This window comes from Haliaeetus leucocephalus, unplaced genomic scaffold (assembly GCF_000737465.1).
Source record: "Haliaeetus leucocephalus isolate CR32 unplaced genomic scaffold, Haliaeetus_leucocephalus-4.0 Scaffold180, whole genome shotgun sequence".
Lineage (NCBI taxonomy): Eukaryota > Metazoa > Chordata > Aves > Accipitriformes > Accipitridae > Haliaeetus > Haliaeetus leucocephalus.
In genome coordinates this window covers 652,032-679,466 of record NW_010972616.1, presented here as the reverse complement: position 1 = coordinate 679,466, position 27,435 = coordinate 652,032, and the positions used below count along the sequence as shown (strand labels likewise).

The following is a 27,435-nucleotide window of genomic DNA, read 5'->3' as shown; positions in this document are numbered from 1 at the left end:
TGTAACTTTCTTACTGTTTTTATTATTGCAATATCTCTTTCTGTAGGCGGTATTAGAGTCTCCTTGGCCTAGCAGTAACCGCAGTGGCATATTCCTGTGGACAAAGGTACGAAATGTAGTTCGTGGCACAGCACAATTTAGGCAGTGCTTAAAGAAATCAACGCAGAGCCTACAAGTACCTGTGATTTCAGGTAATAAGTTAGTTGAAATGGATTTATTTCTGCTGAAGAAGAGCATGACATGCTTTCTGAGGGATTGCAGCTAACATTGTGGCTTTTAGAAGTGGAACATCTTTCCTTAAGTGTATAAAAATTGATAATTGCCAACTTGATGCTTGAAACAGTCTTAGAATGTCTTTCGCACGCTGAAGAATTAATTGTCTGAATTCTCTTGCTAGAATTTCATATCCTTATTTTATATGTGCAAGCAAAAGTATTTACTGTTGTCTGAAGATGTTACATTTGATTAAAAACCTGAAAAGTTAAATCCTCTCTTACTAACCAGCTCTCGTTCATGTCTTTAGCTCTGCGGAGTACCACGGGTGGAAGTGATGGGGACATGGTGAGCCATGGTAGCGTGGATAGTTCTAATGATGCTAACAGTGGGGAGCACACTGTCTTCGTCAGTGACTTAGTCAGGCTTGATTCCATTGATAATCACTCTAGCACAGGTACTAGATTCTGCTGGGTTTCACTACTAACAGTCCCCCAAAAGGCTAAATTTTCTAGTCTCCTGTTGATTTCTCCTTCACAACCACCACCTTCCCCTCTTGAGGCTGTAGAGAATGAAGCATGGAGTTAAACTACATAAAGACAAAGAAATACACTGTTGTTGAATATTACTCCTTCACCGCTGATCATGCTACTTCTTTAGTTTAGAGTGAACTGTAGCAGAAGTACTGTTATGTTAAAATAAATGTCTTGCTGTGGTCTCATGAACCTTGCTTTTTGTGCTAATCTTCAGAAAGGTATGACACCTCTGACATATGAGTTTGTTCAATTTTTGCATATTGTAATTTTTTATAGCAATGACTGTTTGAGTAAAACCTTTCTCTGCATTAAAGGAAAGGAGTGAAAGTTGCTGAGGTGATTAGAAGCTAACACTTTAGAATGTTGCTCCTTGATGGTAATCCAGAAAGGCCTAATCAGCATTCCTGGAATTAATATGTTATGTTTGGTTATAGTAAACTATGCTTTTAAAGGCCCTATTGAAGCTTCTTCATAGTAGTTGCTAAACTTGGAAATAAATATAGACATTATCAGAACCTTGTTGTAGCCTTTATGAGACATGCTGGGAGTGGAAAGACAGGTGAAAAGCTGGAGAAAAACTATGCTTTAAACTCGGTGTGCACTCTTCCAGACAAACTGGAGTAAAAAGAGTGCACAGAAGTTAATCACTTGAGATGGCAAGACAAAATTCATGGTTCTTCATATCTGCTATAGTACTGATTACATCCTACCTTTGCACAGTCTCAACTAAACTTCGTTTCTGTGTGTACTTCAAAACTTAATGTACAGATGGTTCTTGCACACTCTTCATGTTTTTAATGTCTTGAGGCCTTCTGTAAAGAGAACTTTGAGTCTTATTCCTTTGCTTCATCTGATATGCCTGCCTAGATTACTGAACTTCCCTTCTCTCTGCTCTTTGTTGCTCTGCTTTTTGCTCTTTGCTGTCTCTTGGGTGCCGCATTTGTCCTTGGCTATCATGGTGTGGGGTGCAGACTTATATGGTGTGAAGCCTTGGATGCACGTGTGCATTATTTCTACCCTTGAATGTTACTTCTGCAGGTAATTCACCCATTTATTGATAGGGTGTTTTCACTTCTGTGCAAAGCAGGGATACTAACATTGTTGAAATGATGATAGGGAGAAAATAAGGACTGAAGAATGTCAGAACTTACTTTTCTGTATAAAAGGTTTTTCATATAGTAGGCAAATGTAATAACTGATGGCTGCTCAAACTTCTAACTTTAAACCTTTTTTACATGTTTCCTCTTTGCTGGTAAAATAAACAGCAGTCATATGTATATGACATTGTAGATAAATTATGTCTGTCACTCAAGTTTTACGGAGCTTCCTAAAACCTTTCACACTCAGTAACTTACTTACACTTTGATCTTTTTAAATACTGTCATGTATTCTAACAGGTACTCTGAGGCATATAAATAATCCTGTTTAACATGTCACTGTGTGATGTGTCCCATATAGTATTTTTGTACTTTTGCATATGCAGCAGCACTTCAGGTAAAAATAACAAAGAAAAGAGTGTCTTTCTGGATTGTTTCCTATAGCAGACTTTTTGGACTACTGTAAACTGTTTAGTTTGGGTTTTGGTTTGGGTTTGTTTTTTGTTTTTTTTAAGAATGAGTTACAGCTGTCAAGTTTAACTGGTATCGTGGAGGAACAAGACTTTTTAAAAATGTCCAGATTTTTACTTTTTTTCTATTAAATTTTATACTTTGCACTATAGCACGAAGATGTAGCACAGTTTATGGTACAGTTCTTTTCAGGGATGTAGTCATTGTTAGAAGCTTGCTCAATTACTGTTGCACTTGTCTAAATTTCTTTTGTAGATGCATTTGAGAATTTAACTTGCCCAGCAATGAAATATTTCATGCTAACAAGAAGGGAAAGGAATGAAAGGAGATACAGTGCGTTAAAAGTAGTTAATCACTGTAGTGTTCCTTGGGGAATAATTTGTATTTAATATAATAATTAGAAAAGTAAATTTGGATTGTACAGCCTAATTGTCTCACCAAGTAGATCTGTGCACAGATAAGGCATTTTGGTGATCTTACTATAAACTTCACAAACAAAATGTGAAACAAATTAATTTCAGTTCCTTTATTTTCTTATTGAAAAACTAATTTAGGAAAGAAAACCAAATCTGAGGCATGTGTTTGTATTCCTTCGAACAGGTGGTCAGTCAGACCAGGGCTACGGGTCAAAGGATGAACTTTTAAGAGATGATGGAGATAGTCTTCATGCAACTGAAACACAAGTAGAGAAAGATATTTCTTCTAAAGCTGAAGACCTAATAGGAGGTTAAGTATGCGTGTTTACATCGATGAAGGCTTTTTGTAATAAATCTGCTTCATGCATTAGACTACTACAAATAACTTGATGTATTGAACTCATAATGTTGCCAAGGTCAAAATACGACTGTGTGAAATCTGGTGGACTACTTCTGTGCCCTAGATAATAGCAGTGGAATATGTATAGGTAGAAATAGCCCTTTATTAGACTAATTAATATAGATGGAAAAATTGGACAAGTGCTGGGGCACACAGTATTTTGTATTCCATTCCTCTAATTTGTTTATTTGAAAACATGGCCATTTTTTTAGCTGTACCAGTTGACCTAATAAAAGGCACTACTTTTTCCTACAAACTCTTCCCAGCTGTAGAAAATGTGGTCATCTCCTGTATTCTGTCCAGATTTTGCCCTTAGTTTCTCTGTATTTTGTCCTTCTCACTACTGAATCTGTTTCATGTCTGTGTTACTAGATCCTTAATGGGAGTTAGGACTTCTAAAACTGTCATTAGACAAATAGCCCTGCATGAAAATCTTAGAACTGCTGTTCCTGCTCTACTTTTGTTAGTTGAAAAAATAGCAAGGGAAGAAGTTGGCATATGCTCTAAACTTGTGAACAGCTAAGTGCTCTGCATAATACTGTCTACTGTCATCTGTCTGGGTATTATTTCCAGGAAATGCTCAGTACCTAGTAAGGACTGATCCTTTAGGTTGTAATTACCTAAGGGAACAGTATTTGAGTTTGTATTTTCCGTAACAGTGCAAATTAAATTATTTAATTAAATTAACTGAAGTTCTCATTCTTTTTCTTGTAGAGGTTTGTACTGAGAAATCTGATGAAAAGCAACAGCTGAATATAGAAACACATAGTCCAACGGACCCACCTTCTTGGGGTAACAGCATTGTGAAAGTTCCATCTGGCATTTTTGATAGCAGTGGAAGGAAGAGCAGTGGTGGTGAGTCATTGGGTGAAGCAGAGCTTGCTAAAGTCCTGATCTTATTGTGCTGTAGTGTTTTGCAATCTTTTTCATGCTATGAAAAGAAACAAAACTTCTATCTGAGGTGCAAATAATCTCACACATTTGCTTTCTACCGTTATCCTTTGAAGGTGGCTTAGAAGCAACCTGTGGATTCTAAGGTTGACAGTCAGTGTTGAGTAGATTGAAATGAAGATTTTCCCTTTCCCGCACTGAGAGTCTTTCAGTAATGTATTAGAAACTCAAGAAAATTAGGGTCTCTAGTCTTGATTTTGTCACCTAAACTCTGCTGACCTTGGACAAGTCTCTATTCCTGTGGCTTACATTGCCAATGTATAACCTGGGAACAATGCATGTTGACTTTGTGCCATACAAAATTTGTTTACATATCTGGAGCTTGAGGAAGACTTATGGCTATATAAAAGCCAAATCTTGGGGCTTACTGGTTTTTCTGCCTTTGTGCCTGTCCTTGGCTGTCCTCTGTTGGGATCCTAATATAGTAGAATTCTCATACTTATGGAGGTTTTTGCCTCGCTAACAAAGCTTTCTAGGCAATAAATATTCCCAATTCCCCTAAGGAATGGGAATATTTGTAAGATTAGTTTATATCTTCCACATGCTAAATTTAATCAGCTTTCTCTAAATATGACTGTGTCATAAACAAAGTAATGCTTCTGTGTTGTTCAGACACACACGGTAGGTTTTTTTCAGAACCAGAATGAATTACGGAGTTTGATGTATAGATCTGTGAATATAGCTCTGGAAAAAAAAAAAATAGAGCAATCTTTACTTATAATTCTACTTTCCTTTACTTCATGGATGTAGTACCTACTCTCTCCTGGTGTTAGCACAGGGAAAGGAGGTAGAAGCCATAAAAGGCTTTGACTTCAAGGAGTAAAAGAGTAGATAGTAGATGCCTTTTGATCTGCAGGATGCCTTTGCAGCCAGTAAAATAACTTGTTAATACTAGTGTAATTCTTAATGGATAACTTGAGATTGTGGTGCTCCCAGTCTTCTCACCGATGAGATAAGGAGATTTCACATGATTTCAGGAAATAAACATTTTTGATGTCTATGGGTACCATATTAATGCCTTTTCTCTTTTAGAAGCAGGTTCCAGCCCACTGTTCATAACTCAGGATTCAGTTGAAGATGTAGTCTTTGGTGATGTTTCTCCTAAGAAAACAAGTGAAAAAGGACAGAAGAGGCAGAAACTGTTTTCAGAGAGAAGCTGCAGTTTCAGCAGTGAAAGCAGAGCAGGAATGCTGCTGAAAAAAGGCAGCTTGGACTTGCATTCTAAAGAAATAGCAATAATGATGGGAGCAGATGCCAAGATTCTAACAGCAGCTTTATCTGGGTCCAAAACTTCACCGTGTCATTTGAATAAATCCCACAGCTTTGAAAGTATTGTTGACCAGCAGGTTTCTGGCGTAAGTGGCACTTGGAGTTGTGTGACTGAGAGTGATTGGGAATTGGAGCATAGGTCTTCACCGGTGCTGGAAGAACCTGGGGAAGGGCAGGAACATCTTGAGAATGGAGGAGATGAAAACATGACCACCGTGGAAGACATGAACCTTGAACAGTCAGCTGAGTCAAAAAAACGGAAACCAGAATCCAAAGATGCAACTACTAAAAGGAATAGCTTTTATGGAGTGGTTAAGCCTATTGAAAGGGAAGATGTTGAAGTAGGCTTGGACCCTTTATCTTTGCTGGCTACTGACAGCATGCAACCAAGGCATCCGGAACCTGAGGAAAAGTTGGTGTCACCAGTTGCAGCACGTAATTTGGCAGATGAAATAGAGAGCTATATGAATCTGAAGAACCCGTTGGGTAGTAAGTTTCCCAGCATGGAACTGCACAAGCCAGAAAGGGAAACAGAAGCCTCTGGTACACTTGGTCACTCCCAAGAAAGGAGGTCAAGCCTGCCTTTGGATCCTGTCCTGCCATCCCCCAAGTCTTATGAAAATCGGAGAAGTCCATCTGTCTCCAGATCCAAAACATTCACTGGACGACCAAAGCAACAAACCCATCCACGAGTTCAAAAGGAGCGGTCTTCATCTTTGACAGGACTGGGTCGTTCTTCTCCACATGGCTCATTAGGATCTGTTGTAACAACTTTATCCAATCTGAAGTTAGACAATATACTGTCTGGACCAAAAATGGATGTTCTGAAATCAGGCATGAAGCAGGCTGCCAATGTGGCCAGTAAGATGTGGGGAGTTGTAACTTCAGCATATAGTTATTCAGATGATGAGGCAAGTGTTTTTCAATATGAAAAATTTTGGGAGACAAACTTAGAGGGGTAACTTCCGTGTTCAGAAGATTGTATTTTATGTGTGGTGGAGTTTTTCTCTGTCATTAAAAGCCACTTTTCAGACAGAAGCAAATTAAATGGTCTTGGTGCAGTAAATTTAAACTTTGACTTTGTGTTCTCAACATTCCCTCCCATTTATTTATTTATCTATTTATTTATGTTTAAAGAAACTGCACCAAGAAACTCTAGTAAACAAAATTATGTCATCTTAAATGATATCATACTGCCTGTCCTATTTTAAAAAATTAAGAAAAGGTTGTGAAAACAAATCACAAACCTAAGAAGCTGGGTTGGTGAGGATTAAAGTTGAAAGTAGTAAAGGACAGCCTGAGATCTAGTAAATTCACTCATCAGGAATTTGGAAACTAAATGTTATGGTTCTAGTGTGAGCACACTTGATTAACAGAGTCTTTTTCAGAGTAAAACATTTCAGAGTATAATGGCATGAATGAACGAGGAGATGGAGGGATGAGTATTATAACTTCCCCCTTTCCATATAAGTCTTTTTATTGTGCCTCCACATAGTTTTCTCTCTTAGAAAGGCCTCTGCTTGATCCAGTTCACCCCTTGATCTGGTGTTTGGCTTTAAGGATCTTTTGTCTCCTCTCTTCAGGCTGTTAAGATAGCTTCTTGTTTCCTTTTTCAAATTATCCCTCCTTTCCCCAACCACCATAAAAGGTGGGAAAGGGGAAGATAGCTGTCTGGCTTTATTTATACATGAAACAAATTTAACTGATGTTACTAATAGGGTCCTTCCTATTAAATAAAAAAAAAAGGGTTTTCTTATTTTTTTTAAACCAGATTTTGCCTATGACAGTGAAAACTCACTGATTTGCTTTCTTTCCTGAGTTCTTTTGCTGTGACCTAGGTTTTCCTGTGTGCCTTTCTAGTATACTGATCTATTCTATAGAATTTTGTTTAATGGCACATCATAATCTCCTTAATGGGACTTATTTTCATTTCCTTCAAGGATCTTTTCATTCTCTCCTCTTTAATTTCTGCAACTTCCCTTTTTTAATATCCTAATAATTATACTTTGTCACATCCTGTGTCTTAGTGACTGTGTTATTGCTACATTATTTCAGCTGGTATGTTTCATTCCCGTCTTCAATTCTGAAAATATGACTTCAACTCGGTCCTTTTTTCTGATAATTCCTTCATTTTGTGTAATGACTGCCAGATCACAATTACTTGCATCATTTTTCCTCTTTCTCCTGTAGTGAAGAAGTTTACATCCCTGTTGCTTTGTCACTCAGTATGATCCTCAGCTAAGTATTTTCACTGCTAAAGCCTTTCATTTTTCCCCTATCCTTCCGGTTTGTCTAATAGCTGCTCTTTTTGGGGTTGTCTAATAAATTTTTACAACAGGATTTCATCTTAATCTGCTACTATTTATTTATTAGGATAAAGATGGAGGTCAAGTAATGAATCTGGGAGTACTCAAACATACTAATTTTTTTCTTCTTGTATTAAAGGAAGAAAACAATCGAGCTGACTTTAACTTCCCTGCTGGTTTTGAAGATAATATTTTAGGAGATAATCTGTCATCAAGAACTGGTGTCCCGGGGCTAATTACGAATGAGCTTGCACAAAGCACTACTAGTCTAGGCAGTAGCAGTAGCAGTGGAGATGCAGGAAGACAACATTACAGTGCAGGTGAGATTTTTTTTGTTTGTTTCCCCCTCATAACTTGTTTATAATATAAAAACCAAACAACTGTGTGAAATAATTCGCAACAATGGAAGCTATGGTAGTCTGAAATTATTTCAAGCCCTTAAGATAAGTACAAGCAAATTTGTACTTGTATTCTATACTCTTCTTTTGCAGTAGCAAATAGCTAATTCTCCTCTCTGTTGAATATATAAAAAGTTGATACAAAATACAGGGATTTAATTGTGAAAATACTTCCTCTGTGTATGTGATAAGAAGGTTCCTAACTAGTTATAGCCAGGAACACCTGCTCATTCATGTAAAGTCATAATACCCTGAAAGTTCTTGAAATATTAGTACAGAAAAGTAAAGCGGTGTTCAAAAACTGCAAATAGTTGCATAACTAACAGAGGCAGCTCTTTTGGCAGGGGGGGACCAAACTGAAAACAAACAAAAGAAACCAACCCCCCAACCCCAAACCCACAAAAAACCCAAAGCAACACACAAAAAAAATGCATCAGCTTTACTGTGGAATAGGAGGTATTGGATGCATACTTGATTTGAAGCTGTGGAGGTAAATAATTGATGAATATATGCCTATTGCTAAATTGTCCTTCTCCCCTCACCCCAGTTCTAAAACTAGATGAAGTAAATCTAATCATTTTGAGTTCAGATTTGATTCAGTTAGATTTGATTCTTATTTTGAAAAAAAGATGTGTTGCTGATCCAGCTAGGGGTTTGGTTTAGCTCTCTTTGCAGTACTTTAATGATGCAAATATCATAAAGCCATCTGCATCAAGAGAAGAAGAGCTATCTTGCAGACTGAACATAAGCTGGCCCTGTCTAGCAAAATCTTGATGAGATACCTCCTAGTTCCAGTTAGGAGGGTTATAAGAACTAACTATAAAGAGTGGCAGCCATCAACAGGATAGGTAAAATTAGTTCACAAACATAAACTTTAGCTGAAGAAGCAGAGGAGTCTTCTTCATGATGAGGGCACTGTGGTGGTGATTTTTTGTGTAGGGAAGTTTGACTGGGCTTGTCAGAGCAAGTAACGCTGATAGTTTTGCTTCCTAAAACTGATTCTAACCATTTCCTTCTGGAAAATACATTCAAAGTCCTTTCCCCTTCTCCTGGGCAAAGCTTATAACCCTAAAACCCAGCCTTACCAAAGAAAGATTATTTGTTTTACTCCAGTATTAGCCAGGCAAAACTTAAGCACTGTAATGGCATATTTCGTATCATGTGTCTCACCTGGTACTATCCTTCTGTTTGCTATTTACATATGGATGTATCATTCAAGAAATCTTGAACAACTTTTTAGAATATATATATATATTGGCAATCTTAGTGTTCTTTGCCTTTCTTTATTCTTTCTTTGTATCTTCAGATTTTATTCACTGATGCTTTTTTTTCTTTTACCAGTCTGTGATATATTGGGCTAGACAAAAATAACTTTGAAATGTTAATCACAAAAATGCTATTTATCTATATTTAATTATAATATCAGTGAAGTTACAGAGCTACACATATCTTTAGCGATGTCCTGGTACAATTCTTGTCTTGGTCGAACAGAAATTACTTTCTTTGGGAATGGATGAATTGCTCTCTCCTTGAATACAAGACCCAAACAACTTTTTCTGTACAGGTGAAGTTTCATTCCCAAGAAGTATGAAAGTCCTAGATTCTGAGAAGTCAGAGCACAGCTCTTCACATAATACTAGTTTATCCAGCATTTTCCAGAACTATGCAATGGAGGTAAGATTAATAAACTCACAGATGAAAGATACAATTATTCAATATTACTGTATGCATTTAATTACCTCTTTAGTTGGATTGTGGTTGGATTTTTCAAAACAATTTTTTTCCATGTTTCTACTACAAAGATGCTTGATACTTTTAGCCCAGGGTGTGACAGTAGCTTAAAAAAACCAAGTGTGTTAAATTCTTTAATGCATCTCTCATATATAGAGAGAAGAGACAATTGAGGGAAGAGTCAAAACTTGAAGTGAGACAGAAATTAGAGAGGGAACAAGTTGGTTTTTTTTTTTCCTTTCAAGCTTTTTTTTTTTTCCCCTTTATGAAAATTATGTGTTGTCACTAAGTAATTGTGGTGGGTTGACCACAGCCAGCAGCTAAGCCTTCACACAAGTCTTCACCCAGGCACTTGCTTACTCCCCCCTCATCAGGATGGGGGAGAGAATCAGAAGGGCAGAAGTGAGAAAAAAGCTTGAAGATGAAGACAGTTTAAGTGAATTGGGGGAAAAAAAAACAAAACAGGACGGGGGACAACAAAAAACAAGTGATGCAAAGGCAATCAGTCAGCACCATGACACGCCAAGCAACAGCTACCTTGCAGAAAACTCCTCCCCACACACCTAGTTTTATTGCTGAGCGTGACATTATATAGTATTTCTTTGGCCAGCTGAGGTCAGCTGTCCTGGCTGTGTCCCCTCCCAAACTCTTGTGCACCCCCAGCCTCCTTGCTGTGTTGAGGACAGAATGAGAAAGAAAAGGCCATGATCATGTGTGTAAGGCATGTTCAGGAATAGTTAGAACATTGGTGTGTTACCAACATGGAGTTGGTCACCATTCTAAAACACACCACCATAAAGACCACTATGAAGAAAACTAACTCTATCCCACCCAAACCCAGAACAATAATGATTTAGTATGCCTCTCTGTTTCAGTTATCACTTGTAGATCCTTTCAGACTTCAGATACGTAGGCAATGGTCACTGCATTTGCCTTGGTTGCTTTTCTTTTAGTTGTAGTGTTATTTTGCTAGGTCCCATGTAATTTTCTTTTACATTTGATCTTCTGGAGATCTATGCTTGTCAAACTTCTGCACTCCGTTATGTAAGGGGCATAGCATAGTAAAAGAAAAATGTTGCCGTTGGGCAAATATCTAAAATACATTAGATCTAAAATATATTATATGCTGTGTTTGGTGGGGTTTTTTTGGTTTTGTTTCCTGTGAGAGTGAACCAATGAAGAAAGAGGAAGTGTAAGAAGTAAGGATTATAGACCATTCTTCAGCTGGTACAGGATTATCTTTTACCATCTTTTCTCCAGTTCTCAGTTTAGTTTAGTGATGAGACTGTCACTAGGTAAAAACCAACTTTCTGTTTTTTCCACTTGTATTGAGTTTGAATGGAAAGCTTTTGGTAGCAGCGGGGGTTGCAGGGCTGGCTTCTGTGAGAAGTTGCTAGAAGCTTCCCCCATGTCCAACACAGCCAATGCCAGCTGGCTCCAAGACAGACTCATCGCTGACCAAGGCTGAGCCCATCAGTGACAGCGGTAGCACCTCTGTGATAACATATTTACAAAGGAGAAAAAAAAAAGCTGCACAACAGCAGCCAGAGAGAGGAATGAGAACATGTGAAAGAAACAGCCCTGCAGACCCCAAAGGTTGATGAAGAGGAGGGAGAGGAGGTGCTTTCCAGGTGCCAGAGCAGAGATTCCCCTGCAGCCCATGGGGAAGACCATGGTGAGGCAGGCTGTCCCCCTACAGCCCATGGAGGTCCACAATGGAGCAGATATACACCTGCAGCCTGTGGAGGACCCATGCTGGAGCAAGTGGATGCTCCCAAAGGAAGCTGTGACCCTGTGGAGAGGAGCCCACGCTGGAGCAGGTTTTCTGGCAGGACTTGTGACCCTGTGGGGGACCCACGCTGGAGCAGTCTGTTCCTGAAGGACTGCACCCCATGGAAAGAACTCACTCTGGAGCAGTTTGTGAAGAGCTGCGGCCTGTGGGAAGGACTCACATTTGAGAAGTTCATGGAGGACTCTCTCCCGTGGGTTGAACCCCACGCTGGAGCAGGGAAAGAGAGTGAGGAGGAAGGAATGGCAGAGACAATGTGTGATGAACTGACTGCAACCACTCCCATCTCCCTGCACCACTTGGGGGTGTTGATGTAGAAAAGTTGGGAGTGAAGTTGAGCCCAGGAAGAAGGGAGGCATTGGGGGGAAGGTGTTTTAAGATTTAGTTTTTATTTCTCATTACCCTACTTTGACTTTTTATTGGCAATAAATTAAGTTAATTTCCCCTAGTCGAGTCTGTTCTGCCCTTGACAATAATTGCTGAGTGATCTCCTTTATCTTTATCTTGACAAACATGCCTTTTGTCGTATTTTTCTCCCCCTGTCCAGCTAAGGAGAGGGTATGATAGAGCAGCTTGGTGGGCATCTGGTATCCAGCCAAGGTCAACCCACCACACCACTATAATAGTTGCTTTTGTGTTTGGTTGGTTTGTTTTTTGGTTTGTTTTTTTTTCTTTTTTTGAGAAGTAGACATGCACTTATTTATAAAATTCAAAACAATTCGTATATGCTGAAGGCTTCATAGGAGCAAGCAATTGCAAATGCTAAATTAGTAACATTTCAGGGTACTGCTTCTTCCAGGTCTCAAAATACCTAAGAAAAATACATTATTAGTATTTGCATTTCATAGGTAAATGTTATGTGGACAAGATAACTCTGGGTATAGTGATGAACTCATGCCTCCCACCTGGCATTCTGATACGTGTTAAACTCCTGTGCATACTAAGCCTATAAAGCCAATTATAGAAGAACCCTGAAACAAAACTGGTAATACTCATTCTTTGCTGTTCTAGGTATTGATGTCAAGCTGCTCTCAATGTAGAGCTTGTGATGCTTTGGTTTATGATGAAGAAATTATGGCTGGGTGGACAGCAGATGATTCAAACTTGAACACCACCTGTCCTTTCTGTAAAAGTACCTTCCTACCTTTACTTAATGTTGAATTTAAAGACCTACGTGGCTCTGCAAGGTTAGTGGGTTTTATAGATACTCTCTTTCTGCCTTTGCATTTGTACATGGTTATATCTTTTCATGGAAGGATCTTAGTTATATCTCCCAGTATTTTTGTCTAGATGTTTGCAAGAATGTCACTGCCTGTTTGACAGTCATGATTGTACTGAAGGAAATTTTAAGTCATGTAAACTATGGACTTGCATTGTAAAACAGCCAAAAAGCAAAGAACTGGTTGCCTTTTTACCACTTTTTCTTTTCATATTTTCTTTGCAAGCATAACTGTACAGAAAGTATAAGTCTGTTTTCATTTTGTTTAGCTTCAGAAGCAAAGCTAATGGATCATGAACTTTCTAAAAGAGTATGAAGCAGTTTTGAAATCTGTCAGCAAAGAATTTTTCCCAAATTAAATTTACTAACAGCTTGTAGTTACAGATGCTCCAGCTTATTGTTTCTCCAGTAGTTCTCCAGTTTAAGCTTCTCTGCTGACTATTTTTACCGCTTACTATTTTTACCTCTTAATTACACTGTGAAGGCTGGAACTTATTTTAAGGTAATTTAAAATGGATTCTCACTGTAGTGGTTATTGCTGTGAAACAGAGCTTCCATTAGTGTTCTCTAATGCTGAAACTGAACATCTGTAGAGTGTGTACTTTAAAAAGCTTAGCAAAGCAAGACACGTTCCTGTTATCTTGTGCCTATAATGGTGTATGGTCTTCTAGTCTGTAATGTCCCATTACAATAACAATCAGTTTCAGGGATGTGTCAGCTATTGCTGTATTGTTGCTGACTGGGAACCATGACAAACTAAGGTCACTTGTAGTGACTTATGTCCAGCATAGAATTTCTTATTTTGCAGATCAAATCTCTGTATATGTTCATTTACTCTGCCTATATAAGTTACAGTGGAGAGAGTAGGATGAAGTTTGTGGCTGTTGTCAAAGGTTTTAATTTTGTGTTTCCTCATTTTTGCTACTTTTTGAAAGTAAATGTAGAAAATAACTTTTAAATTATTTTATTCTTACATCTTAACCTTTGTATTTCTCTCCCCTCCCATTCATGTTGTAACTTAGCTTTTTCCTGAAGCAAAGTACCTCAGGAGATAGTTTACAGAGTGGTACCCTTCCATTAACCATGGATCCCCTGGAGCACAAACTGTCATCCAGCCCAGCTGTTGCTGACTTGATCAGTTTTTCAGATCATGCACAGCCCAGCCACACCATAGCTGAAGAAACTAGCTCTGCAGCTGAGCAGAGGTAGGTAAAACAGGGTTGTTAGTTCTGTCAGAAATGTATCAACACTTACTGTACTTCTCCCCCACTTCTAAAGTGAAGGTTGGCTCATGTACCAAATATGGTGGAGAAGCACAATTGTAACTTGACGATCACCTGTTTCCTCTCATTCTTTTTGCATGTTTTAAGTGTGCTTTTATCAATTTGAAGTAAGCTGGTTCCACTAAATGAGTGAGTTTTAGAGATAAAATTATAGAAATAAATCTTCAGGTCCATTGGCTATTGAGCAATTGGTAAAAATTCTACTCTGTATTGTTAGAACACACTCACCTTTTAATGACACACAGAAATTTAAGAATTACTTCTCCTTTCCATGTGTTTAGAATTTAACAAGAAGGACACTGCATTATGGGGAAAAATAACTCAATTTGCTGGAATACTGTTTTTTGAAAGAAAGCTCTCAGAGCACTCAACGCTTGTACCGAGCATCCATTCTATGACCAATACCAATGTAGAACTGAAACTCAGATAAACAATACCACTTTTGAAACAGTTTGAGAAGAAGAAGCATTAAGGAGAAGGTGTCATGTTGGAAGAGAGAAGAACTGAAATAGTGCTGCTATGAATTGTGACTTTTTTTCTGGGATTTGTTGACAATTTGATGTAAAAAGGTTGTTGGTTTTTTTTAAATCCTTATTCCGTTTGGAATTCTTGAGTATCAATGCCTGTGAGCTGATGAGCTACTGAGCTAATGCCTGTGTCAGAGTATTAAAACTTAAATCAATGTGATAGTAGTTAGTCTTAAAACTTAAAAAATGTGAGGTGGTATTGCTTGTATTAATCTTAACCTTGATGTTATATATTTTTAACTAAAGTCAAAGTTGGGAGGGAAAGTCACCCCTAAATTAATCTCTCTCTTAGCAGATTATTTGGAAGCAGACACTTTCTGTTTCACTAGGTGTTTTTTCTCGTGTATTGTAGTTGAATTGTTTTTATCCATTGTTTCAGTTATAAGGGGCACAAAATGAATATTCCCAGATCTGCAAGTGGCTTGATTGTATGGGTTAAATTTGACAAGTCTGTAACAGAAGTTTGCTTAAATTATCTTGTTGGATGAGTTTGACACAATTTTATTTTTTCAGTTATTTTGGCATGCAACTTATAAATTGTTTTCTATAATATTTTTTCTCTGCTTATGACATTTAGAGAAAGTAAACATAAAGGGAAGAGGAAGTACAAATGAGCATAGTCAGAACAAGATAATCTTTGTGTGTTGACAAAACTGCACATGGCTGTTTTTCTACACAAGATAAAGATGTACCAGAGCAATGGTACCTATACAGACCTGCAATGCTTTCAGATTCATGTCTTAGTTTTTACTTAGCTGCTTTTCTAGGGGGATGATTATACTGTTCTGAGAGGCATTTTATTTTGTTTTCCCTGAACTGTAGAGCTAACTGGGTAAATATGATTCCTTATTAATAGAGAAACTTGCTTTGGGATACTTACTTGGCAGCCTTTCTCTGCTTTCTTCCTATTGCCGTAGGAATGCTGAATAGTTTCATATTAGCATATTCTCTTCTAAAATCCAAACAGTGATGTGGCAGAAGATCAGAGTAAAGATCCCAGAACCATGAAGACATCTGCCAATAATCCACCAAAAAGAGGAGTGTCCTTGACTCGGAGCCACAGTGTTGGAGGTCCACTGCAAAACATTGATCTTTCCCAGAGACCATCTCATGGCATTTCAACAGTTAGTCTTCCAAATAGTTTGCAAGAAGTTGTGGTAAGTCTAGAAGCTGCACATTCAGTTGACAGCAAAATATTGAATGCAATGAACTTACAATCAATAATGTTCTACTACTAGCATTCTTGTCCATTTGGGGAATGGGAATGGCCAAGCATATTTTCATGTTCTTATGACAAAAAAAGTCTTGGTTCAGTTAATCTAAAATTGTTTTTCAGTACATTGTACAAATGATGCTGCTTGATTTGAAATGTTCTCTCTAGCAGAATGAAGCTAGTCTTTGTCTTTCTGAAACTGGAAGTTTGATTTAAAAATAACCCACCTTCTACAGCAGACTAAACACAGTAGCGCAAGCAACACCCTGTTACAAGAGTGAAAGTTTTTTCCTTTTCCACACATTTACTTACACTCCTCCTTTATGTTCTGTTAGGCTTACCTGTTGAGTGGATGGGAGAAGGTAAGAGGCAGTATTGAGGCTATTACATGATTCTTGCATGTGAAACAGTGTTTCTCCTCTCTCCTGGTGCTTTTTATTGGCAAGAAGCTGTCTTAACATGTGAACTCATGGTTCAGTTCTAGAGCTGATGTAATTACTGACATTTTTCTGCAATCTCCATCACCGCTGGCTTAGTACCAGCTCAGATAGCTTGAAACTGCATAATGAAGAACAAGTTACAACAAATTAGCATTTTCTCTTTTTCACATAATAGAGAGAGCTTAAGTGATTGTTCTTTAAAGTTAAGAAACACCTCAACAGTCAAAACTGCTGATGCTATTAAAGTTATTGTGTGTTCAGTACTTCCAGAGGCTTCTTCCAAATATCAAAAGAAACTGTACAATGGGGGATTTTCAGGGCAAGTAATCCTGAAGACTATTTCTGGAAGAAAAATCTTTAACTTTGTAAAAAGACCAGTTTTTCTTTTGTGTGTATTATTTTGTTTCTAGGATCCTTTAAGAAAAAGACCTAACCCTCTTGCTGTATCTGTACCCTACTTGAGTCCTTTGGTACTGCGTAAGGAGCTTGAATCACTGTTGGAAAATGAGGGAGAGCAAGTAATTCATACACCCAAATTCATCAATCAGCACCCTATAATTTTCTGGAACCTAGTTTGGTATTTCCGACGGTTGGATCTACCTAGCAACTTACCTGGACTCATTCTAACATCTGAACACTGTAATGATGGAGTGCAGGTAAGTGCCTTCATCATATTAGAACTGCAGATACTAGAGTAAGCTAAACTTGAGAGCTTGGTTCAAAAAAAGTAGCTAAATAAAAGTAGCTTGGATCAACGTTCCTGGTTTTTAGAATACAAGTAGATAGGTTTGTTTTCCTCAAGGAATCTTGAAGGAAGATGAGTGAAAAGAGCATTCAAATTCTAGTCAATCTGTTCACTTTTAAAAGGCCAGAGAGTAAGATTCATTAAACAGAAGGCTAATATACAGAAAGAAACAAGATGTGTCTGTGGAGAACTCACAACTTGCAATACATTTTAATCCACAAAGTGTGGGTTACATACATTAGTATATAGACCTTTTAAGTTATTGGTCCATATTTTTTGTTCTTTTCACAAATAGTTTTTGCTATTCAAACTCCACTGAGTTTCATTACTATACAAATAGAACAAAAGAACACAGAGTGAATGCTATCTTTTGAGTATTTTGCTTTTCCCATTTTAAGGAGCAAATGTTTTTCTGAAGCTGATACAATTTCTGTATGTAAGTATCAAATTCAATAGTATTTTTATATGATGCATGTGAAAAGGTAGTATTTTCCTATCTACTTGTATGCACTTTAATTTTAAAATTCTCTCCCTTGATTTTCCAAAAAGCCCCCACGTAGAACCAAAAACAATTTTCTGAGTAATGTGGTTGAAGACCAATGCTAACAAAATCTGAAGCATACTGTGAAAATACAATGCATTAGCAGGGAAAACCACAATATGGGACATAATATCTCATAATTACTACTTTAAATTGACACACTAGTGGTAAACTTTTCTTGCCCACTAATTCTTATTGTATTATTGATTCCAGAGGCACTTAATTTTATAAAATAATTAGGGAACAATTGTTTTGAGCACCATATATTTTTAATGGAAAGATATGTTTCATATCTGTATGCAAATACAGATTCTTTCTGCTTGTTGGGAAGACCAATACATAGACATACATACCAAATCTTAGTCAGATCAGGAAATTCTAAGGTATGGCATGATAAGTAGTACAAATCAAGTAACGTGTTTGGTGCAGAAAAAATATTTTCAGATACATACTCACAAATATTTTCTTCAGATATCTGTAGAAAACTGAATGGTCTTCATATATTAAGTGAAACTAGAAAAGGCAATTAAATGTTGCAGTACTTATGACTTCACTCTGGTTGAGTGAAGTTTCCTCTAGAAGACATCAACTGTTCCTGTTTGTTGGATTCAAGATAAATAAAGTAAACCTTTTTTTGTTTGCAAAACGAGTAAAAGAGCAGTTTTTTAAATAATAAGACTGTACTGATGTTTGTAAAACTTCTTCCCTTTCTCATTTTTTTTAGCTTCCTTTGACATCTCTTGCTCAAGACAGCAAGCTAGTCTACATCCATCTTCTGTGGGACAATATCAACCTCCACCAAGAGCCAGGGGAGCCCCTGTACATATCTTGGAGGAATCTCAGTAAGTAAAACCAATGTTACAGAAAGCAGAGGGAGCAGAGGCTATGGAAAGAAGCAGTTGTTCTGTAGCGTCTGAAGTGTACACAGCCCATCAAGTTGGAAAGCTTTTTTAGTGTGTGAAGCATCTGCAATCCCTTAGGTACTTAACACAGTCTTGGTGTCAAATTATTTGTGAAAATACCTTACTGATCTGTGTGAAAAGGTATGTTATCTGTTCTTTATATGTCATACACTTATAAACAGGGTGGGAGGATTTGCTCTAGATGTTGTGGTAAATAAGCTTCACCTGATCTGAATGTTTCACTGCATTATCTGGTTATATCTATGCAGGGATGAAAAAGAAGACTGTATTACAAAGAAGTATTTTGTGTTTCTGTAGATGAATGAAAGGTCACAAGTCCCATTAATATGTACATTAGGCAGCCTACTTGACTGTCAAAAAGTAATATCCAAGAAAAACCTTTGTCTACCATAACTTGATTTGGAAGGAATAAAAACCAGGCAGACGGGTTATGAGAACTTTGGGATTTTATTACTTCTGATCAGCAGAAAACCTGTCATTGACCTGAACTTCTCAGTCTGTGTTTTAACTTTTAAAAAATATGCTAAAAACTGTGTAGTATGCATGCTAATTCTGGTTCTAAGGAAGAAAAAAGGGTTTGTGAAAAAGTGTCCTAAAAATAAACAGACTGATCAGAAAATTACAGTCAAGAGCACAGAATAAGATGTGGTGTTTCCCTCAGCTTCTACAAAAGCATATTGATTTGAGCATAATATATGAAAAGCATTCAGACATGAATGAGGATGCATAAATATATGTATTTATGTAAATAAAGGAGCAAAAGGCCTGTTTTAAATGTGAAACAAAAGTAGTAGTATTGTAGATAAACTCTACAGCAGTGTCAGAAAGTATTTGGAAAACAGAAAATTACATTTGAAACCATCAGATGTCAATTTTATGAAAACCTTAAACTGGTGTGATTGTTATTATTAGCCTTGCTCTACATTTCATTTACACACAATGTACTTGCTGCCTAATCTATAGCCTTATATTTTTGCCTGTAAATGGACTTACTATTCCCTCATGAGTTACTGTTTTCCAACAAATAATAGTTTAGTGTATTCTGGAAGTCGCAATGGAAGCAACAAATCGTGATGGTAAATGTCTTGATCATTTTCTGTCTTGTTTGACACAACTGTGTATTATCTATTTAAATATGTAGCCCAAAGTTATCAATGAATTGTACGTGGCTTTTAAGAAGGGCTTTGATAAGAAAAGTCTCTTTGATAAGAAACACGACAGTGTTCTGTTTTGTTTTATTTCTTTTCCTTTGTGTAAAAAGAACCTTCTTGGAGTCAACTTAAGTACAGCAATAAATCTGAGCTAACAAACCATACAGGCAACATCTGATGCTGATACTTTTCAGTCTGTTGTATTTCTCTGTCATGTGGGAGTTCTTGCACATGGATACTTGTTGCATCCTGTCACTTTAATGGTGGAGTAAAGACTATAAGGAGACAAAGCCTTTCCGTTGTCACAAGTTTGTGTAGATTGAGTAGAGGTTCTGTATATGTATATCTCACTTTCTGAAATATCTTCTGCTTATTAAAGTGAAAGAAAAATCTTTACAGTTTTAATAATCTATACTGTTGCATTTCCCAGATTCTTCTGAAAAGACACCCACCACAGTGGCAGAAGATCAGCAGGCAACAAAGGCTTTGTTGGAGAACATCAAACTAAGTATTCAACACAATAATGTTGTTAAACCAATCAACCTCCTTCTACAGAAAGTTAAGCCAGATGTGAAACGACAGAGGTAAACGGGTAATCTCTTCTTACTTTCTCCCCACTCAAAGTTAAACAAGATCAGACTGTATACACTTCATAATGATAGTTCCATAAGGGCCTCTCAGGAATATTCGGTTTCATTTGTGTCCACCAAACACTTAATTTGTTTATGCCTATGTTTACAAACAGATGCATTCTGTAGCCAGATGCATTAATTCATGCAAATCAAATGGATAAATGTAATTCTTTAATCAAAACAGACATTTTACAGATGAATAAGAAAAACACTATGCAGATTTTGGTGTTGTTCCAGGTGTAGCAAATTGATAAATACAAGTGTGCAGTGTCCTGTTGCAGTATCTGGAATAGCCTCCAAACTACCTAGTTATACCTATCGAAATTCTGCCAACCTCAAGTACTGGCTAAGAAAAGTGGATACAGCATGATCCACAAACAAAGTGAGACATGTAAATAACACTTGTACGGTACATTTTGCCATCTGCACTACAGTTCAAAGAGGGCTTCATACAAAAGCACAGCCTCTGAAGTAAATTACAGCAGAGACAAGATGTGTTTGAAGTCTATCATGCTAAGTCATCTTTGCTTTTGTGATTTCTAGTTACTAAAAAGAAACAAAAGCTAATCTGCCTAGAGAAGAATCTTTATGAGTTCCACAAGGGAAAAAGAATAAGTATCTAATTCTTTAGTGATATCAAGTTCTGAGATAGATCATGACATTCTGAAACAAAAAACAAAGTATGGGTGATCTGAAATAAGCCTGCTCCCTGTACTTCACCCTCAGGAAAGAATGAGTTAATAAATAAGTGGTCCTTAATTTTATATTTCTTGTTTTTATGGAGTTTTTATGGCATGTTTGGCAGAGGGATTTTTCATAGAAAATGTAACTGCTGGGATTTGGTGATAATATGACTTCATGCATTAAGGAAGAATATTCAGGCATGAGAAAACTTTAAGCTAGTAATCATGTAGATTGGTCACTTTCCTCACAATCAAGATTAACAGAACAGTTGCAGAAACTACATAATGCAAGATTAGCATCTTCAGCATTGACTTTCTAAGCTTAGGATAGTTGGTGCTTTCATTAACTTGCCCTTCAAAATGTTTCCTAGGAGTTTTTACAGAGAAATTCTTTTCCTGTCATTGGTGTCTCTTGGAAGAGAGAACATTGACATTGGTAAGTAAAAAATCCTGTGAAATGGATAGTGCCTGTGTATGAAATATATGAATACTTTATATGAAAACTAGTGTATAAAATCAACTTTTCATCCATGAGTTTCTAAGTAACTTTTCACTAAAACACACCAATTGAAAAGTACTGTGCTGTCACTCTTCAAGCAGATGTTGCTTTTGTGAAAGTGTAATTCAAATGGGGCCGTTAGTTTTGACTTTGTCTGAAACCAGTAATCAGTTATTTTAAACAAAGTTTATTAGCTTGAAGCTTTAATTCCTTATCTCTGAAAACTTGTTCTCAGTCTTGTCCGTCTTTCTCCAATCCACATATTAGACCTTTGTCATCTAGCCACCTGATTGCCCACCCCTTCCTGATCTCCTCTGCCCTGACTTCTGTTTGGTACTATGCAAACAAAGGGACTCCCTTATGGGATGTGACAGAGGAAATACCCTGGGAACAGGCAAACTGAACTGTGATAGAAGTAACGGGCATCCACTGTGATGCATTGTGATGCTCCAGCGCAAAAATTATTTTCAGGTTCTCTGAGAGGATGCATTTTAAAAAAACAGCGGCTAGTTAAGTTAGTTGTTTTGTTATATAAAAACCACCAAAAGTATTTTATAGAAACAGTAGTGTGCACTAACTTCAGCTATGCTTTTTCTATTTCAGAGGTCTTTGATAGTGAATACAGGCTTGCACATAAAAATCTACCAAAGGATGTTCTTGAAAAGATGCAAAAGATAGATGCTCCACCAAGCAGCAGGGTTGAGTGCTGTCGGAAGTGCTTTGGAGCACCTTTAATATAAAAATGAGAAAGACACACGCTAAACTTCAATGAGACAAAAGCAGAGGTGAACAAACCAGGAGCATCGTGAGATATACACTTTGAATCCCAAAAGGTGATAATTAAGCAATTTGTCAAAGCAATTTCATTGAGCTACAACATATATTCTTGTCTTTCGTCTCATGAGACACAGTGTAAAGCACGTTAAAATGTTTTAAAACTATATAATAGGGTGAGTTGGTTTCAGTGATCGATCTGCTTTTTTTCCTTGTATATACTTCTCCTTTTCCATCCTCAAATCTTTCCCCTACAATATCAAGTTGTTCAAAAAGGCTGATCAACAGCAGCCTGTAGTTGGTGACTTTCTTAAGAGCCACCAATATTGGTGTATTTTAATGAACTCACTTTCCTGCCGCAGAAGACATAAGATCCTTCACTACTTCTTTAAAATGACCTTTACCTAAAGAGGAATCTTTTACTGGTGTGCAGTATGTATGCAAGAATGTAAATATTTGAGTCCTTGGATTGGAAGTTGCAACAATGCAGTTGCTTTTGTCAGATCACAGTACCTAAAATTGCTACCCTTCACCTTGTCCCAATCAGTATTCTAAATTATCTTTGGCTGACATTTCATAGTGTATGTCTATAGTTGTAAAAACCAGAAACTTAGACTCAGTTTTCCTGTATTCATTGACAAATTAAAGATCTTACGAACGTTGCCGCTTTCTCCAGAAGAATGATAGGCTTCTACAGTAAGCAGCTCAGAAATGGGTGGCTTTCTAAGAATGAGATAAGAAGATTAAATGGCATTAGGATACATAAAACATTCGTCAAACAGATACTGTCTGAAAAAACCATGCTTTATACTGTATGCATGTGTGCTTAAAAAGTGTCTTTTCCTTGAATTCTTTATCACCTTTTCCCATGGTTTCATGCTAGCCTGTGGGTTAATTATTTTGCACTGATAGTTCAAATTCAATATTTCAATTAAAATGTATTTATAAATGTGGTCTTCAAGGTGTATATTAGCACAAATGAAGTGCTTGAGTGTATGATCTGAAAAGATTAATCCATCTTTTGGATTGCTTCTAGTAGATAAGACACTTCCTCACCTTACATATCTCATTGACTACAGTAGTCATAGTCTTTGCAAGAAGAGCCTGGATACTGGTCAACAGGTTAAATGTTTCTGGTACTTGAGGAATATGATAAGATTGATTCCAGGTTTTTTGCTGAAATTTAGTGGTGTGGCTTTTCTGATGGAATTATTCTTAGAGAAAAAAAAAGTTAAAATTTGTAGCATGTTAAAGGAGCATAGCTAAAACTATAATCACATTTGAGTATGAATGTATTTACTTCGTACTACTCTCTTTCTTAAGAATTTTCACTCTTGAAAATGATGAGGGATGAAGATCTGTCTGGAACAGCTTCTACATGAAACAACAAAACCAACTTTTGTTTTTTCATGAGGCTAAAGCAAAGGATTTGCACTATTAGTGAGAAAATACATTTGCATCATAGACTGATTCCTTGTATTTTGTCTAAAAGTGCTGATCCTAAGTTAATATGGGGATATTGCCTGGACAGATTCTCTCCTGATGAAAATATTGTGCTTGCTCAACAATTAAAAGCAAGAAAGCACACACTGGCTTTTTTTTTAATTCTTTATTCTTTGAGTTTATGCACGGTTGGCTGCAGATATCTGACCTACATCACAATGGAAGAGTAGAGCTTGATTCTTCACATTTTCCTCTCTTCTCCTATTACATAATTGACATACGCCGTTCCATCCTTTTAAAGTAAAAGTCTTGCTGAAGCATTTGTCCAAACAACTTAATACTTCTACAAATCAAAATGGCAAAATTTTCTGTATAAAGCTATACTGATCTTAACACTCAAAAATTATCTTTGTATAGCTGTATGTTTAAATGGACAAACATATGATTATGTAATGCAACTTGCAAGGAATCAAGTTTTCGTTACCTGTAAATTCTCCCAGCTCATTAAATTGCAAAGAAAATCCATCCAGCGAGTGCTGTTTTAGAGAACTGATGACATCCAAATTGTTTTAAACCATTGTAAATGATATTATTATGAACTAAATTCTGTAAGCAGATCACCTTCTTTTCAAAACAACCTTCCCATCTGTTGCTTAAAATACAGATTAATCAGGCAGTAGTGTTGTAGAAACAGCAAAGCAGATTGTGTCACAGCATCTAGTGCTAAATGTTAGACTTTCCCCAGGTATATACACTAAACAAGAAAAACCCTAAAGCCCGAGGGGAAGACAGCTACAGGATTGAACTTGCTTTGATTTGCTCCTGTATATTGGCATTTCTGTACACTACAAATTAACTTCTATTCCTGTTGTATGTACCTGGACTTCAGAGTGGTAGAAGTTCTTCATGCAACTACTTGAAATCTTGAATCTGCCTATTGAAATTAATTCTTTAATATAGAATGACAAAAGTAAGCGCTCACTCTTTCTAATTTTGGGCTTTTTTTAATGCCTAGTTTTTAATGGCTAACTAATCAGCTGGTTCTTGAATGAAATCTGTAGTTAAATGCAAAGAGAGATTTCTGAAAGTGATTTGTTTATTAAGGTTTCATCTAAGAGGATGCTTTTTTGGGGGAAAAAAAGAGTTCACAAAAATTGGAAAGGAATTAAGAACTGAGTGTTTTTTTCCTGGTTGCTTTCTCTCCTTTCAAACGCATGATGGCACTTCCTGTTCTTCCTTTGACTTTTAGGTCTCCTCCTACAAACAGGTAGAGACTGCAGTTTTTTCCTACACAAACTTTCTGAGATGTAGGCTTCCCTAATTTGAATGCTGAAAGAACTAGTGAGCATGCCTAAGAGAAGGGCACGGCATAAAACAGTTCAGCATGGCTCAATACTCCTATGGTTGAATATCTGGCCAAAAATAAACAGGGAAAAGTCTTCAAAAATTTTTTGTGAGTGCATCGCAAACACTTTTGTCTTTCTGAAAATTGGGCACTAAAGGGGTAATGAGTTCTTCTCTGCAAGTTAGTAGTAACAGCATGAACTTTTTAGGCTGCATGGAAATTACTTAGTTACCTACAAATGCTTCTAATTTGTTTGACACCGCACTCCTAGTAATCCTAGTAATCCAGATTTACCTGAATCCATAATGCATGAATGAGCTAGACAAAGAGTTCTGAAGGAGGAGTGTGGATAAGCTTGATCTTTGTTCTGTTTTCCTTTCAGTGTAAGCAGAAAAAGTATTATTTTGCTCACTTGCAAAACTCTTCCCTACAAATACTTCTTTTAGTTGCTCAACAGCCACTGTTCAGGAGATGGCTTTTCTGTGTGTATTTTGGAATTGTCATGTATAAACGTGAAGAAAATGGCTGCAGATCAGTATTAACTTCAAAACCTGCAGTGTGTGCACAAGGTGAGGGTATAAACCAAACTGATTACATACATGGATGCAAACTGTTAATGAACCTCTGGTAAGCCCAAGAACTTTGAAAGTTTGTGTTGGAATAATAGTTATCACACAGAAGCTTCCTTGAATTGTTGCCCTAAGGATGTTGAACTGCAGTCAGTTATGCTGAGGAGATACTATCTTGCACCTTTCACCAGCTATAAAACAGTTACATACTGCTTGTGTGCTTACATCAAAATAGCTATTTTTTTGTAGAATTAAAACAACAAATGGGGTCTTAAAGGTTTAAAATCAGGATTCTTAAGTGACAAAGTTTTTCTTTATGAATTATAAATATATTCTGGCACACAACAACTTCCAAAACCCCATAGGTATAGGAGACTGTTGTGGCTGCAGTATTGGCACAGTAATAGGTACCAGCTTTTACATGTTACTAGATGCATCTGTATGTTACATATAGTCATATCCTGTCTTCACATTTTATATAACTCAAGTTTAGACAATACAATTTTAATGGAAAATATTTTATTTAGTATATATGTTTCAAACTAAATTCATTTTTTTGCAAGTAACTTAGTCTTGTTCCTAGTGAAATTTCACAGTGGTTAAGCTCAAGCTACATTGCACTTGTGAATGAGTAATTTTATTCCATTTTAACTGTGAATTAATGGCTTTTGTATTGCTGCAGCTAGAAGAATATACCTTTCATTGAGTTTACTGCTTTCCTTGAATAACTGCAACATAGGGGATATTTTCAAAATGTATATTAAATTAGATCATAGAAAATTATATTTTTAAAACAAATTGTTAAAATGTAAGTAACTGAAGAATTCACTCAGTAGTTTTCTCTTTTTAAAACTCTTAATTCAACAATTGTTTCAATGCAGATAACTTTATTTCACTAAATAAAGGTCGTCTTATTCATATAATTGTACGTTTTCAACAAAGGTTTTTTTCTTTCAACTAATAAAAGCCTTAAGGTGCCTTCTGTATATCAGCTTTTCATTATGGACCTTTTTAAAAAAACAAAACACACACCCTTGTGACTTTTAAGTCTTGAAACTAAATGGTTGAATTGGACTCTAGTTCTGTGTTCTACTGTGCTGTATATTGTGATGCATACGAGGAGAGAAACAGATGGGATTTTTATTTGTTCTTTCAGTCTGCATCAATCAATGGTGCAAATAAAAGGGATTGTTTGCTGTTTTTAGAAGCACATTAAACTCCTTTTAGGAGCTTAAAATAAACTATTGTAATGAGAATGAAAGGATGTAGTGTGAATAAATTATGAATTTATTAAGTGAGCTGGGAAGTTTTCTTTAATGCAATAAAATTTGCACTGGTTTAGAGACTGTTTTGAACTGTTGAAAAATGGCATCCATTTACTGTGCTTTGATTAACAAGTGTTTCTCTGTAATGTTTTTGTACATTTGACAAATGTTTCTTGAGTTTAAAAGGGCACTCTGCATATTCTGAATTATGTATAGATATCCTAGACTAGGACACAATTTTTAATGTATTTCCCAAAATAAAACATGTATGCATCCTGTGTAAAAATTTCAAATGTTCAGCTTTTTTGCCATTGGAACTTACCTGCTTGACAGAATTTAATCTTAAATGCAGATTCGGCCTATAGTTGGGCAAAAGCAGAGACTTTGATTGCCTTTTTCTGGAATTGTTCCATAGTACCTCAGTGACTTCTGAATGGTGGGAAGCAGCGGGAGCCGTTGAGGCAGGGGGAGAGGAAGAGAAAAGATGGGATTCAGTTGTGGAGATTGGTTCATGAGAGGATGGCTCCATGGCAGCTTAAGCACGCCATGGGTTGGTGGCTGTAGTTAGCAGAATACTTCCTAGGAGTTCTGGTTTCTCAGTGGCTC

General features: G+C 36.8%; 1 protein-coding gene across 4 annotated transcripts in view; it reads left to right on the top strand.

Annotated features, from left to right (window-relative positions):
- The window catches only part of DENND4C (DENN/MADD domain containing 4C), a 78,841-nt gene extending 52,532 nt beyond the window's left edge, over nucleotides 1-26,309 (top strand). For 2 of the 4 annotated variants that reach the window (XM_010564466.1, XM_010564463.1), the window contains 15 exons: nucleotides 47-191; nucleotides 524-670; nucleotides 2,918-3,043; nucleotides 3,848-3,988; nucleotides 5,117-6,264; nucleotides 7,799-7,979; nucleotides 9,622-9,731; nucleotides 12,589-12,764; nucleotides 13,819-14,001; nucleotides 15,574-15,763; nucleotides 16,670-16,915; nucleotides 18,270-18,387; nucleotides 20,050-20,203; nucleotides 21,306-21,370; nucleotides 22,037-26,309. In XM_010564466.1, the coding sequence (XP_010562768.1) occupies nucleotides 47-191; nucleotides 524-670; nucleotides 2,918-3,043; nucleotides 3,848-3,988; nucleotides 5,117-6,264; nucleotides 7,799-7,979; nucleotides 9,622-9,731; nucleotides 12,589-12,764; nucleotides 13,819-14,001; nucleotides 15,574-15,763; nucleotides 16,670-16,915; nucleotides 18,270-18,387; nucleotides 20,050-20,203; nucleotides 21,306-21,370; nucleotides 22,037-22,173 (3,267 nt within the window). In that variant the 3' untranslated portion in view covers nucleotides 22,174-26,309. Of the gene's footprint in view, nucleotides 1-46; nucleotides 192-523; nucleotides 671-2,917; nucleotides 3,044-3,847; nucleotides 3,989-5,116; nucleotides 6,265-7,798; nucleotides 7,980-9,621; nucleotides 9,732-12,588; nucleotides 12,765-13,818; nucleotides 14,002-15,523; nucleotides 15,764-16,669; nucleotides 16,916-18,269; nucleotides 18,388-20,049; nucleotides 20,204-21,305; nucleotides 21,371-22,036 lie in introns of those variants that run through there. The other 2 variants (XM_010564465.1, XM_010564467.1) reach the window with 2 other exon arrangements.
- The last annotated feature ends 1,126 nt before the right edge of the window (nucleotides 26,310-27,435 follow it).